The sequence below is a fragment of the Excalfactoria chinensis genome, chromosome 1, assembly GCF_039878825.1.
Source record: "Excalfactoria chinensis isolate bCotChi1 chromosome 1, bCotChi1.hap2, whole genome shotgun sequence".
Taxonomy (NCBI): domain Eukaryota; kingdom Metazoa; phylum Chordata; class Aves; order Galliformes; family Phasianidae; genus Excalfactoria; species Excalfactoria chinensis.
Window position 1 is genome coordinate 46,201,761 of NC_092825.1, and position 15,567 is coordinate 46,217,327.

The following is a 15,567-nucleotide window of genomic DNA, read 5'->3' on the forward strand; positions in this document are numbered from 1 at the left end:
TGGTTTTTCCATATTTGATTTGTTATTCCATAGAAAACATTGCAAAGTATGGAATAAGGGTAAGGGGAATGGTCTGGTAAATGCAACATGTAAAATGTCTGCTGAGAGTGAGTTTTTGCTCAATTAAGCAACCACACTATCAAAACAAGTATTGCAGCCCTGTGATATTTTGTTTGTGCAAAATACAAACTTGGTAAACTGCTAGCTTATTGCATTATCATTTGTATTGTGGTAAGGCGCAACAAATGCATTGGACAAATAAATTTTCATGACAGCTTTGTGAGAGTTGTTGTTAGAGTCACTATATTGGAATTGATAAGTGTTAAGAAGTCAGAAGTTTGAAGCCATCTGTAACAGAATTGTACTCATGAATGTACTAAAAAAAAGTTTTCCATATCTACTTAACCTGTGCTTGAAATCTGCGGATTTGTACAAGGATGTAAGCTTTGTTTTTATCTGTACAGACTCAGTATGACCACTTCTCATAAGCTCTTTCCAGAACATATTTTTAACATCACTTCTCATAATTCCAAATTGGTTTTGCTATTATATAACGCCTTGGTGCGTCACGTTCAGCTGTGGTGGTGTGATGGTTCATGACACGTCAGTTTTACGACTCCCAGAATCTTTTTCAGTTTTTGTGATCTAGAAAGTATTGATGATAAAATTTTCTGCGCTTTGTCAGTGTGCCACAAATAATCTTCAGGATTTTGAGTTCTATTATCCTAGAGTTAATTTTTATTGTTTTGATATTTTTTTTCTGTTTATCACCTAAACTTGCTGGAATGTTCCTTTATGAAAAGCAGGTGGCATTGCAATATACAGCACTGTTATTTCAGTGTGATTAGTTGACCCATGGCGTTATATAATTCCAAATTAATAATTAAAAAAAAAAAAAAGCCTTGAATAGAGAAGTTCATATTCAGAATACCAGAATCCACATTTTGGTATGTGTGTGTTTGCCTTTGTTTGTGTGGTGTTATGTAAAATGGTGTAACCTTTTTTTGTGTAGAGATTTTCTATTCAGAAATCTCTTTCCCAGCTTTCTCAGTCGTTTGCTATTTACACATATGCTGTGATGTTCAACTGCTTCTATTTTGGTTAAATGTTATGATTGTAGTCATGATAGAATATGTTCTATTCTTTTCTCAACATCATCTGCCGTATGTGCTTTGGTCTTTTGCCTTTAAATTCAGGTTCCTTTCTTGTATTTGTTTTCGTAGTGGAAATGCAGTTACTTTTTTTTTTTTCCTCTCCTGATTTAACCCAGTTAAGCACCACGTAGCCATTAGCTCACGCTTTCCAAGTGGGATGGGGGAGAGAACTGGGGGAAAAAATAAAATAGAACTAATGGGTTGAAATATAAATATGGCAGAATAGTAAGGAAGAAGAGGGGGAAAAAAGAATGGCAGTGATGACTGTATGTGTGTAGTGTGCTGTGTGGCCTGCATTCTGCTGCCAGAGGAAGTGAAAAAAAATGCATTGGCGATACTAGGTGTGGCATACCATTTAGCTGCTTTTCATTCCAGTTTGTATAGCTGCTTTTCATTCCAGTTTGTATTGAAGCTCTAGCATGTCCAGCATGGCAGCACCCAACAGTATTGTGACTTCATTGGGGCCACAATAGTTTCAACTGTTAGCCTCCGCTTCTCCATTAGACCTTTCCTCAGGCTATAAGAGGGTAGACAAGTCTTGCTGATTACTCCTTGGTTTTAGTTGATAAATCAGCTAATGGGTGGGAATCAAAGAGTACTCATTAGTGCCATATTGCTGCTGGTGTGCTATTGTGGTAGTGATTGGCACCTTGTGTTCTTCTACTCTTAGCAACCCCACAACAGAAGAGACCAGGCAAGGCAGACAGCTGCTTCGTGTTCATTGTCTCCAAGACAGCTATGCCAAAAGCCCACCATTATTCGCTTGGATCCTTGAAGTACCCTTTATAGATAATCTATACCAAGGATGCACATAGCCTCTGGGCCAGTCACAATTGAGTACCTCCATTCATTCCCAATGAGACTAATTTGGCCTTCCAGTAGTTCACTTCTGGGATTCTCCTGTCACTCCAGCAATACAGATGGGTTCTGTTCCTTTGTAAGTTGATAGCATTAAGGTACGCTGTGCACCAGCAACCACTTGAGCCTTATGCTCTGCAGTTCTGATATGCCAGAACATCAAATCCACACAGTCTAATAAACCCAACTGTCCCTTTTTTCCACCTGGCTGGTGCAGAGCCCCAGAGTTAACCAGAACAAGAGTTCTCTGTCTGGGAAACTGTTTGCTGGAAACTGGAGAGGCCATTTTCCTGGAAGAACAGCCTTTTTTAGTTGTCTTACTTGCAACTCACACACCTGTCCCTCTAGGGTCAAGGTAGATTTTCCATTCCTCTTCCTTCATCCCTTGTTGTGTTTTTGTCATCTTTCCAGGTCAGTACTGCCAGTATGTTGGCATGCAGTGATGGTGCATTCTGTATGCATTTCTGCCACATTAGTCATACGTGCTTAACGTCATATAGTTCTTGGGGTAACTTCATTGTCTAGGTTTAAGCTTACCTTTAGCACAGCTAATACACTTGAGTACTGATTTTCTCCACAGCAGTCCACTTGCCCAGGTAACATACCAGATATTTCTTGAAGGGATATCTTTCTTACATGGCTGACAAAAGTCACCTCCATAGGATGAAGACTTGTCCCCCTTTTCCAATCACTTTGTCAAGCAGTGTTGAGAGGTATGACAACCTCTGGTTGAGGATTTAAAAGGTTAAAATCAGATATTTGAAGGCATATTTATGGTTTTGTTTTTGATTTCATAAATTACATGAAAGATCTGCTCAACATTAAAATATATTTATCCTCCACACCTGCCAAGTTAAACACTTGGGTGGATTATTTGGCATACAACCAAAGCTCAAGGTAATTCCATATTGTTAAGTGTTACAGGTGTAGATGTAATACTGTGAATTGAAGAAACTACAGCAGAGGATGTGAAATTTGAAAGATATTCCTTGAAGACCACGCTTCTCAAGATGTGATTCCTTCTGCTTGTGGCTAGCTTTATGAGGGAAAATGCATAGTGCTAAATAGTGAAGTAGCATTACAGAAGACTCATGCAGTCTCATACTTGAAGCAGTTCATGCTTAGCTGCTCCTTGGCTTGTAATTCTCGTTTCTTTTCTCTTCCTTCTGCTTTCTTTTTTCACCTTTGTTTCTGCTTTTAGTCATACCTTGTAACCATTCTTCATTCAGTTCACCTTGTGTTTCACTTCTGAACTTCAGCGTATGTTAATTTGCATGAATCTTCCTAGACAGATCAGTACTGATCTATGAAGTTTTCAGTTACAAGATACGTTGCTTTTATGCAAAACATCTCAGTTGCAAATGGAAGTTCAGTGACAGATGAAGCATAAAGATGTGACTAGATTAAAATTACAAAGTCAGTAAGAGATGGTCTTGTATTTTTTATATCCTCTTTATAAATTTTTGTCACATTTATCTGTGAAATTGGATATTTGATAGTAGGATTTCCTCACCTCCCCCAAAAAATAAATTGTTGAAGAATATGTTTGAACTGAAAATTCTGTTCACTTTCTAGTTACTCTTTTAGAATGAGTTCTGTGTTTTGTTTCTGCAGTTATCTTCTGCAATTGCTAAATGTATAAGAAGTATTTTCAAACCTAATCAGAAAATAGATGCTGGATACAGATTTGTCATGTAAAATCTGATTTTAAATAGATGCAAATGCTATTATTAATTAGCTTATATTTTTATTTAAAGTTTGAAAGCCTTATTTGCACTGTTAAAACAGTGTTGAGTGCCAACAAATTTCTTTGACTAATTGTTACTTCAGGATTAATTGTTTAATGTGTTGCCTGCAAACACCCACTTACTTCTATCAACTGTTCTTCTGTGTTTGTTAAATCTATGTTCCTGTTTCATTGTCACTGGAAACATCGATGGGAACTTGGTCAATGCTGGTCTTGAAGGTCTTTGGTGTTCTGACAACAAGCACATAAAATTAACACTTACTTTCTTGAGGTATATGATGTTATTTTGCTTTCTGTAAGATTGCTACACTTCTATCTGTTATATGTGAGCAAAAAAAGATGAAAACTAAGGCAGGTCAGATGCAGTTGTGGTTAACTGGATGCTCAGGTCTTGCTCTTGCCCATTTGTGCTTGTACAAAGCTGCCTTGTCAGCTCTGGATAAAACAGGTCCAAAACAGATGTGTGAATGACATCTTTTTTGGAGCACTTCCGCTTATTCACAGATTAATGACATGTACAGAAGACGGAAAAGGCAACATGGCAATTTAAGTTTTTTTTAAGCCTCATTATAAACTTATTATGTCATGAGTACTAGAAATTACACAGATACTACTGTAAACAGGTTTCTGTGCAGATGATTTCTGTCACTTGGGAGACTTAACATTCTAGTTCTGACAAATGAGAAAAGGTGGTTTCAGAGGTTTTGGTTTTGTTGGCTGCAGTTCTGTTTGCTTTAATAGAAGAAAATTGTTAGTTTTACTAACATGTTCCAAGTAGATGCAGATCACTTTATCTTATGTCAGTTATTTAGTTTCAGTTGCAGTTTATTGTAGGCCACTGACTCTTCTGTTACTCAGACTTGGTAGGCAAAATGTGAAATAAGGCACCATGTATATGTTTGAAATGGTTTTAACTATTCCACTAGTGTGGTTGTCCTGAGGGAAAAGGTATTATAGTTGTATCATCTTGTTCTTCTGTTGAGATCAGGTGGAACTTGTTCAGGAGTTCTTGATATTCCTGTATTTGGAGAAAGCTGGAAACTCACAACTGATACAAATGCTTTTCTGTGTTATTGTTTTCTGACTTAGTGCTTGCTGAAGTATAATATTAGGAGCTGAAAAACTTATTTGCTTACTTCAGATATTTACCTAAATGAGAAAGTGGTTCATACGTGTCTGGATGTCCATTGTTACACTTTTTTTCATTTCACAAGTGCCACAAACCTTATTAAGCTGGTTCATGGTTTTGCTCTGAGTGGCTTGTACAACTCTCCTTTTCTCACATACAACAGGGCAGTCCATTTCTCAAAATCCCCTTCCCTTCATTTTGCAGGAGTAGGAGAAGCTGTTTGTTTCTAGCCTTTCCTCAAGTATGGTTCTATTATTTCCTTGTATGAATAAATAAATAAAAAGCCTGAGATAATTTCTGACTAAGATAGACATGATATTTAAGGTTGATTCCTTTTTGGTAGTTGGGCACAGGACATTATTACTTGCTTCTGGCAGGGATGATTCAAAATGGTTCCATTCATAGGTCTTAACCATTCATGTGTTAATGCTCCAGAAGCACCTAATAAGCAATAACTCTGTCAGGTCATGGAGATGTTTAACTTCCCTACGAGGAAATGTAAACCAGTCTTCCAATCCCTAATTCCCCATTCTTCCTAAATCTATTACTGTTCTCTGTCCTGGATTTGAGAGCCCTACAAGAATCTGAAAACTATGTAAATCCTACAGAATGTAGAAATGGTGCCTACTTCTCCTCTTATAAGTTGACTGATATTTTGAATAGCCAAAATTCTGACCTTTATGGCAGGTATAATCAGCAGTCCATTCTGTGAAGGAGTACCCTGACAACACCATACCCTTCTACATACTTTTATTGGGAGACACAACATGCATCCTTTTCAGCATTTCAGATTACCTTATAATTTTCCTATAGCCCTAAACTTCATTCACAGTAGATGCGTGGCAGGTGAATTAGAGGAATGTAGCTCTGGGGAGTGAAGGCTTCATGGTGTGCTGTGTGTGGAGTTCAACTGCCTCTTGTTTTAAATGGGGTGTATGCTGTGGAAGTGGGACTGGGGGTTGTACTAGAGAGCACCATGCAAAACTGTCCTTCAGGTCCACAATTTTAGTACAGGTTGTGGAAGGAACTGTAACAACTTTAAGATTTTTCTTACCGAGGAGATTTCTGCCTGGGTTGTTCTGTAGAAAAACTTGAATAGTGTGGTTAGCTCAAAGGTCTTTTCTTCTGAAAACTTCATTCTTGAGGAATAATTGGCTGATTGGATTATTAGTTTACTGCTTCATAACTGGAGACTCTGACCTCCCAGACACACCAAAATCAAAACTTTATGCAATATTGGAAATTGAAGGAACTGTCTCAACTGACATGATTAAGTAGGGCTTCAAAACAGTTTCATAAAGAGTATTTTTCTCCAGGGATTTGAATTTTTTTGTTGAAGAAGAATTGAAAGAAATTACTTCAGACAAATAGATTCTGTGGTGGGGGAAGAATGAGTAGCTTAGTGTTAGTTTCTTCTTTCTCCACTTCCACCCAGATTTCCCTCCTCTTTTTCAGTCCTAGCAAAGAAAACCATCATTTAAAATACACGTCACTGACTGGGAAGACTATGAAGTTGGAGTGAGATTCCTCTTGATTTTATGCTGATAAGTAGTTATTGGTTCTTTGAAGGCGGCACTTATTGTGAGCTCCAAGTGGTTTTGGAAGCTGGAAGGTCTTTGAAATAGAAATCACTCAACAGAAGAATTGCATGATTAATAGATCTGAAAGATGTTTCTCTGTGTAGAGAAAAAAAGTATCCCTGCAGAAGTCACTTCTGTCATCTTGGAACTTAAGTACTTTGATGTTCTTCAGATTTTATATCATCCAAGTTATTAGCAGAATTTCATCAGTGGCAGCGTCCGAACTTCATCAGAAATTGTGTTATAAACTAAATACATAATGATCATTTATGTCAGGCGCTCCAAATCCAATGACCAGTAATTCAGAGACCACTTTCATTTGTATTTTATGATGCCTCTTTTCTCTCTCCTCAGAGCTTTACCTGTATGAGAATTGTCTTTTAAGACTTCATTAAAGGCTTCACTTTATGCTAGTTAAAGTTCATAAAGCAGATATTCTCATACTTGGGCTTTCTGCATCTGTCCCTATTAGACCACCCAGTAACATCTGAATCTTCCTAGACTTTATCATACTGGCTGTGCGTGGCTTATAATTACGCTATTTTTCATATTAATTATTCAGTGATTAAAATTGTTTTGCTAACCCTTGTTTTTCCCAAGGAATCTGCTTTACTGCAATCTGTAGATCAGTAGCAGTTCAGTCCAACAACAAATGATCATCTCTTCTACAAAACCAAGTTTTGATTCAAGTTTAAGAAATCAGATATTCATGTCATTCCACATCTGTTCTAGAAAGCTTTTTTAAAAGCCCAGACAAATCTAGGATTTTTCCTCCACTATTTATTCCATCAGCTAAATAAAAAGGTTGGTCGTTCCTGTAAACAGTCTAGAAAGTCAAGGGGTCTGTTGATCCAGAAGGTATATCTTGTTTGATGGCCCACAGGGTTTTTATAACATTTAGCCTTCTCAGATTACTTTATCTTCTCTAAAAAGGTAGACACAAGCAGCTTTATAAGATGATGGAATACTGAAATTTATGATAATGGATAAAGTACTATAAATAAGATAAAAGCTGGAAACTGTTGGAATTTTCTAATGGCTTTTGATGACCTATTTTATCAGCATACAGGTTGCATAAGAGGTTTTTGTACTCTGAATTCAGTGTCACTGTAGGCTTATAGGCTGAATTATCTCAAGATGAGCAACACATTGTCCTACATTGTCCCAGTGGCTATTGTGTCAAAAGATTATACTGCCTTAAAGGAAAGCACAATTTGATTAAAATATTACAAGGGTCATAATTGAAAGATAATTATACCATTTTGTTAATTTATTTGCCTGTAAAATAACAGTATACCACTGGTCATTAAGTTAAGAGATAGCTGAGTATTTGATACTGGAATCCACACATTTGGTTTTTGCCTGTTTTTCCAAGTCCAGAGAATTTTGTTTGAAATCTATTCCTACTGCTCAATTCATCAGTTTCTTTATAAAAAGTGCTTCAGTTCTGAGACCTCACTTACTCAATGTTCAGTTCATATCCCTTTTCCATCCATGTTCCCTGGATTTGCTTTTGCAAAATGAAGGAGTTTTGTCTTTCAGAGCGGGAAGGTCACAGGAGGCGATTCAGGAGGTGTCATTGACCTTACACTGGATGATGAGGATGATGTCTCCTCTCAAGGTAAGTGAGAAAGATTTTCCTAACAGCTGGGGCAGTTGAGCTGCAAGTATTATTTCATGCCCTTAAAGGATAGAAAGGAGTTTCAGTGGTTTTTATTCCATGCTGTTTCTGTAAAGCAGGACTCTTACTAGAGAATTCTGATAGTCATTAAATAAAAGGAGTTGTGCTTAGTAATAAATACTGTCTTTAAATTTTTTACCTTTTCCTTTAATCTAAGAGTTGTTGCTGTCTGTGTTTAAATCTGTTGGAAATAAACAATCAAGTAATTTGAGAAGTTTAAATACTTTATTACATTTTTGAAACTTCCTCTAGACAGATTTTGTCTTTGTTGACTGATTAAAGACATTTTTACAGCTGATATTCAGGCGTTAGATTATTAGAGCTTCTAATCCTTTTAATCCTCCTAAACAAGCAACTTTGTGTAAATAGCAAATGAAGATCTGATCTGTTCTTTGCTTTGGGTCTGTGTGCCAAGATTAGAGTAAATATAGTTGTGCTTTTATGTCCTTTGACAATGTGTTTGCACCTCATTGCTCTGACTGTAGTTTTGCAAGCTCATTTTTTTGCATGGAAATTAGCCCCTCTTCTTTTCCATGTTGTGGTTTAGATTTGTAGTTTTGCTCTACACCTCCATTAGTGATGATTTCCATTTTATGTTCATTTCCAGAAATCAAATTGTCCTTTCTCTTGAGTTCCACATTTTTAGTGAAGACGCTACTTTGTTTATTTTGCATTGGAATAGTCTCTACATCACATCTAACCTTAATTCTGTGCTTACTGTGTACCTAGTCTTTAGTTTTCCATCTGATTTTTTTACCTACGTAGCTAAATAATCTTTTGCTAGTGATATCTAATTGGTTATGTTTCATCATTTTTGGCTGACAGAATCCTGACCTAGTTTCCAACAGCTGGAATCTCAGCAGGACTCTTGATTTGTTAGGGATGAATTATGTTGCTTCCTTGTGAGATAAAAACAAAACAAGTCATGTTAGCCCAGACTGTCCTTGTTATCTAAATGACCCTTTTATAGCAGTAGTATGTCTGGATTCCTACTAGTTGGATCATGAACACATGGAGTCCTGTATCATGACTAAGAATGCACTCTAATTATGCATCATTTAAATTATGCAGTTGCATTTGAAATATGTAGAAATCTAAGTATTCAAAGTGGGTACATCTGTACATCTTTATAGTAATCTCTTCAAGGAATTTTCTGGACAGTGGGAAGTCTCTCATACCAATGTGAAATACAAGAAATCTGAACTAATCACAAGACTTGTTACTTTATGAAACAGCAGGAAATATCTAGCTTCATATTTTCAAAACAAGGTTCCCTTCACTGCTTCTTCTAGGTGCTGCTTTGTTCACTGAAAGAAAATCGTTCTTGTCAAATGACTTCTGCAAAGTAGCTCAGCTGTTTAGTCTACAGACAGGACAATGCAGAAAGTCTGCAGATTATTTTGTGTTACTTTTGAGGCTGTGAATTGCGTTAGATTTATCATACAGGAGTTTTGAAGGGTACTGGTACTTTAAGCTATCAGTAGCTGATGTTAAAGACAGCTCAGTGTGATCATCAAAATACTTTCCACTTCCTCGTAATTAAGTAAACATCTTGGGCCATACTACCATTAGCACTGTTCTTGTGTGTAACTTCATTAGCATACTTGATCAACAGTTTCTAAACAAGTTATTCAGTATATTGCTGATATGTATTCTCAAGTGTGTAATATTTTTTATTTCTACATTGTGTACTCTTTTTCTGAACTACTGGTTGCTGCATGTGCAGTTTCGTCGGGGCAAATTATTTTTGAATGGCTGCCTTAAAAACTTAGTCCCTTAATTTTGTGTTTTCTGGTTTTTTTTGGTGGTGCCTTATCTGCCCACTGTTACTGTAATCTAGCTTAAAAATACAGCTTCCCAGTTCTCCTTGTGGACAGAAGGTCCACAGATTTGCACTCAAATTATTTTATGATGCCACAAATAAACTAAAGCAGGAAAAGTACTGCTGTAGTGAAATACAAATGTAGGTGTTGTATTACTCAGTTCTCCCAGTCAGCAGCAGGTAAGTCACACTGACAGCATGAGAAAACAAAATTTGAAATCTTCTAAATTTTTTTAATAATAAAGCTATTTTTCTTTATTAAGAACACTGTATGAAATTTCAGAACAGCAATAAATGGGCTGACTATCTTATCAAACAAAGGTAAGAGTCAGCAAATAAAAGAAATGTAAGCACCAGAAGGAGACAAGAATTGTCACTTATTTTTTTAAGTTTAATGCAGCAATCAGTGTTTGAGCCCTTTTTAAGGTTTAGGCCACTCCTTCCTTGGTGGAAAAAATCAGATTTTCAAATTACGCAGAAATACACAGACTTCATAATGATAGAATGAAACGTTATGGAGTATTGGGTGGAAAATGACATGATGAAGGGGAGGAACTGAATAAAATTTTAACAGTTTGGTTTGCAGAATGAAAAGATGGGAGAAATGCTAGAAAATATTTTTTGATAATCTGAATGGCAGGAAATGAACAGATCTGTGATGTTCCAGTTTCTGTTTGCAGTTGTCGTTGATATTGTTATTTTGTTTTAAAGCAGAGACCAAGAAGCAGAATCAGAATCCTACAGCACAGAGCACACCTACCCAGCCTTTGCCTCGCCCCCTGCCACCTTTGCAACCAAACCCTCTGCAGCAAACAGGCGTGCCAACAAGCGGGCCTTCCCAGACCACTATACATGTATTACCTACAGGTAACTTCATTTATGTTATTTTGTCTGCAGTTATGTTTTTTTTTTTGTGGATTTTTTTTTGTTGGGTATTAGAATCATCTTACAACTCATCAGTTCTGTGGACTCTTAATAGCTTGTGTTCACTTGTATTTTTATCTTCTCCACAGCTATCCATATGCCCAGGACTACTTTTGTTTACACAGATCAGATATAGTAATTGTTGGGGTTTTTTTATGTTTTTTGTTTGTTTGTTTGTTTGTTTGTTTTTTCCTATATTAGGATGTATTAGCAATAGAAGATTTGGGTTTGTTTCTTTTTCTTCACTCTGATCCTTTAGGATATTATTTTTATCTTTTCTGTTTGGAGTTTGGATATATGCTGACATAATTATAGTTTCAGGTGAAAGTTATCATTATCATTTGTTTATGCTATTTTCTCCTTTCTTGCGCTATCAGAAGCAGATAGAATTTTGTGGCAACAGCTTTTATTTTGCGTGTTCTGGAATTACATTCTAGGTTTTGATTTGTCTTTCTTTTTCCAGCTCCGACAACAGTGAATGTAACTCATCGACCAGTGACTCAAACGGCTGCAAAACTTCCTATACCACGAGCCCTACCGAACCACCAGGTGGTCTATACCACAATTCCTGCACCGCCAGCACAGAATTCTGTAAGAGGAACTGTCGTGCCAAGTCCAAGTTTGAGGCCAGTCAACCCACAGACTGGAGGTGAGGGATTCTTTCTATCAGGCACATTCCAGCACAGCACAGCTTCATATATTCTGCCTAATGGATCTGGATTCTTTTGTGTTGTTGTTTTGTTTTGTTTTACGATGCTAGTCCAAATTAGAGGTTATTTTTTTGCTGGCCTAAGGACTTGAGAAAATTTCCAGCTATTAAGAAATAATTCACACTACAACTATGTAAGTGAGGAAAAAGTGGAATGAAATCATCTCACACACTGCCTCTTCCAACTGTGCATCTCTGGGTGGCATTCCCAGTGCTTCAGAAGGTATCAGAAAGTAACCTCATGAGCACAGCTGTTCTGGAGGATAGATAAAGACTAGTTTGTTTTTAAGCTTGTAAGCTTAAAATCTTTATGAATGTAGTAAGTCATGTTTGATTTCCCATCTAAAATTCTGTCATGATCTCTTATGCCCCTCGCCCAGCATGTTTTCTAAGTCTAGACAGATAGAACTTCTCACCAAATGCATCAATTTCTGATGCGTAATTGTGTTTCTTTGACTAGGGATGTCAGCAAGTTCATCTCAACTTCACAGGTGTAATCAGTGTCTTCCCATAGCAAAGAAACATGAATTAAGTACTCCATCTTCACAATAAAAACCTTGAAGTTTAATAGTAGTTTATATTTTGCTATTAAGTGGGGAATTTAAACTGTTTTTTAAGCTATCCACAATTTCTCTACTATGCTTCTTCAACATGGTTTAACGTAAGTTTCCCTATCCCATTGTACAGACTGAGGTTACACTTATGTGACATCCAGGTAGTGAATTTTCTTAGATACCATCTGTATAAGTCAGACTCAGAACACTTTGTGCTCAAACAGAGTGAGATTGTACTACCATAAAATCATCCAGATTTATGGTTCTGAAACACTATTTTTATGGAAAAAAAATCCATGAGTATTTGTAGCCATTTAATTCTAAGCATCTCTGGCAACTAGGTTCACTTGCATTGCCTTGGGTTGTGAAAAATCAGCAGTGCTAGCTAAGCAGAACTTGATCAGACAATTCTTGAGCTATGTATATGAAATACCAGGGTGTGAGGGAATAAGTGTTCCTTTCAGAGTATTTATATTTCTTAAACTCACGGTACTGCTGAGCCACATGCACTTGAGTTCATATTCTTCTTTTCAGAGATAAGTCTACATCTTGTGTTCCTGGTGACAGAAGACCATAAAAGACAGGATAACCTCAACCCACCTTAGTTTTTGTCATTGTTGGCCTTAGCTGCAAGTCAAACCTGTGCAATCGACCTTCCATTTTGGAAGGAGTTTTGAGTACTTAACATTCTGTTCACTTAATTATTTTAGCAGCAATTTCTACTTTGTACCAAATATGTATTGGACATACAAGATACTTAAGGTGTTGTTGAAGAACTTACAATAGATAATTTGCTATTTTAAAACTTTATGTAGAACTTAATGAGAGGGAATTCATGTGTTTTTCAGGACAGATCATCCAACAGCAGATCGCTCTAATGTTCTTCTGACCTTGTGTGCCTCTGGTGGCGCAGTGGTAGAATTGCTGCTTGCAACACCAGAGGCCCGGGGTTCGAATCCCCCCTGTGGTGCAAGTGGCAGAAATGCTGCTCTGCTACACAGAAGGGCTCGAATCCCAGGAGTTGGACTCGATGATCTCTAAGGTCCCTTCCAACTCGCACAATACTATGATACTATGATGATACCTGCTGGTCCATTGATAGAATGAAAGCTTAGCCTTTGATTATCTGCTTTGAGAGAGAGAACTCTCTCTTGTTTCTTTCCTTTAGCCAGTTCACAGTCCACCTCAGTACCTGATTGTCCAGACCACACTTCACCAAGTAGACCACACCCACTGCTTTACTGTCACCTATCCATCTGGTTATAGCGTCATAGAGTCATAGAATCCTTAGAGTTGGAGTGGACCTTTAAAGGTCATCTAGTCCAACTGCTCTGCAATGAACATGGACACTCACAGTTAAATCAAGTTGCTCAGGGCTTGATCTAGCCTCACCTTGAAAGTCTCCAGAGAAAGGGCATCAACCACATCTCTAGACAGCCTGTTCTACTGCCTCATCACTCTCACCGTGAAAGACTTTTTCCTTATGTCCAACCTAGATCTAACTTCTTTAAGCTTGAAGCCCTTTTGTTATGTCTTCATAAAAGGATATCATATTGGTTAAGCACAGTAACCAATGAGCAGAAAAGCACTGAGCTTATAAAGCCTGTGTGTCCCACTAGTAAATGGGCAAAATGTTACTTAAGAGAGAAATGTAGTATAAAATGAGTAATTGCTTGGTGTTTTTCAAGAGTTTTGGATATTAGGTATGAAGCTTAAAATTACCTAGTTTACTCCTGACAGTCTAGTCAGTTTGCTATGGGATGCTACGAAGAGGCAGTTCCTATGAGTACATATTCATAGCAGTGTCCATTGCGTGAGGGAAGACAAGCTCCTTGGACAACAGCATAATTTTTTCTGGTTTTCATGCCATCCACCACACAGCCTCCTAGCATTTGAATACTGAGTGGGTGTCATTCTGCTGCTGCACCATTTATCTTCTCCTCCTTCAATCTCGATGTGATTCTATTTATTTATTTATTTTTGTAAAGCTAAAACTGCCTGAATCTCCCCCACTTCTCCTCCCTCATTTCTTTTAGCCACTTGAAATGGCTAAAACATCATTCTGTCCCTTCTGCAGACATTAGCATGTGTTTTCTTTTACAGCTTAGAGGGATGGAAAATGGTTTTGGTTTAGTACAGTAATTAGTCTGATGGCAGTTTGAGAAGGATATGTCAGTTTGAAATTTGGTGTCGTCCAGCTGAATGAAGGAGTTTGGCTTCCAGTGTTCTGTTTTGCTGCTTTTAAATATTCAGTACTCAAAACTATTCATTGTGCTTCTTACAGGCATGACAGTACGAATGCCTCAAACAACTGCATATGTTGTGAACAATGGACTAACTCTTGGATCTGGAGCACCTCAGCTTACAGTCCATCATCGACCACCACAAGTGCATGCTGTGAGTACTGTCATTTTGAAATCGCTTAAGATAATTTACAGACTTGTCACTGCACTAGTATGTCTCGGATTGCTTCTGCCTCACCTCAAACCCTTTTTAGTATAACAAAATTTACTTTTGACTAATTTTATATTGTTTTGTTGTTGGGACTGAAGTACGTTGCCTGCATGCTCAGTTGTTACACAGTCGCCTCATTTCCAGTTTCCTGATTTGGTAAATATATTGCCAAAGTGGCTAACAATTCTTTGAATCTAGACATCATTCAGCATTCAGATATCTCCCACTGATAAATAGTGAGAAGAAAGCAAGTCAGTATCACACACACAAAACTTAAAGAAAACAACTAGCTGATTCCACCATGAAAAAGTCCCTGGCATTACAGTAACACAATGTCATGCCTATTGTAACTACATTTCTAACTTAAAATTAACTAACATAAATAATAGACCTAGAAAAGTTTCTGTGATGGAGGTATTTCAATATAAAGTCACATTTTTGCCCTTATTTCAAAACTTTCTAGGAACTGAGGCTGAGTTGTTCCACTACCATTTCTTCCTCCTGTGACTCAAAAAGCTGCCTGTTGAAAAGATGGTGCTGAGTTGCCAGCTCAGTCCTCTGTCGGGGATGTTTTGAGTAATGTGGGAGAAGCAGCTCAGATACAGATTAGCTCAAACTCATTGTGAACCTGCCCACTTAGTCTTGGTAAGGGCCCAGGTGCTCACAGTCCATCATCTCATGCGTAGGAAGCAAACAGGATATAGAGAAGTAACTGTGGCGACAACCTTCTGTACAGGTTGTGATTTATATGTGAATAATAACTTCTGACATCCTTGATTCAACCCTTTCTCATCCTTTGCTTCTGTTTGTGCCTGATGCTTTCTATACACAGGACTTTGAGTAGTGATGGTTGAGTGATTGTGGGCTGATTTCTTCCTGTTTGCTTTGGGAATGATGAATTAAAACCTCTTTCCACTGCTGTAGACTTACCTTTCCCTGATTGCTCTTATGTTGC

At 37.4% G+C, this 15,567-nt stretch overlaps 1 protein-coding gene across 6 annotated transcripts in view; it reads left to right on the forward strand.

Annotated features, from left to right (window-relative positions):
- The window catches only part of ATF7IP (activating transcription factor 7 interacting protein), a 92,549-nt gene that overhangs the window by 71,611 nt on the left and 5,371 nt on the right, over positions 1-15,567 (forward strand). For 5 of the 6 annotated variants that reach the window (XM_072332544.1, XM_072332536.1, XM_072332552.1 and 2 more), the window contains exons 11-14: positions 8,011-8,089; positions 10,683-10,838; positions 11,359-11,544; positions 14,443-14,555. In XM_072332544.1, coding sequence (XP_072188645.1) covers positions 8,011-8,089; positions 10,683-10,838; positions 11,359-11,544; positions 14,443-14,555 — 534 coding nt within the window. The remainder of the gene's footprint in view (positions 1-8,010; positions 8,090-10,682; positions 10,839-11,358; positions 11,545-14,442; positions 14,556-15,567) is intronic. The other variant, XM_072332579.1, reaches the window with a different exon arrangement.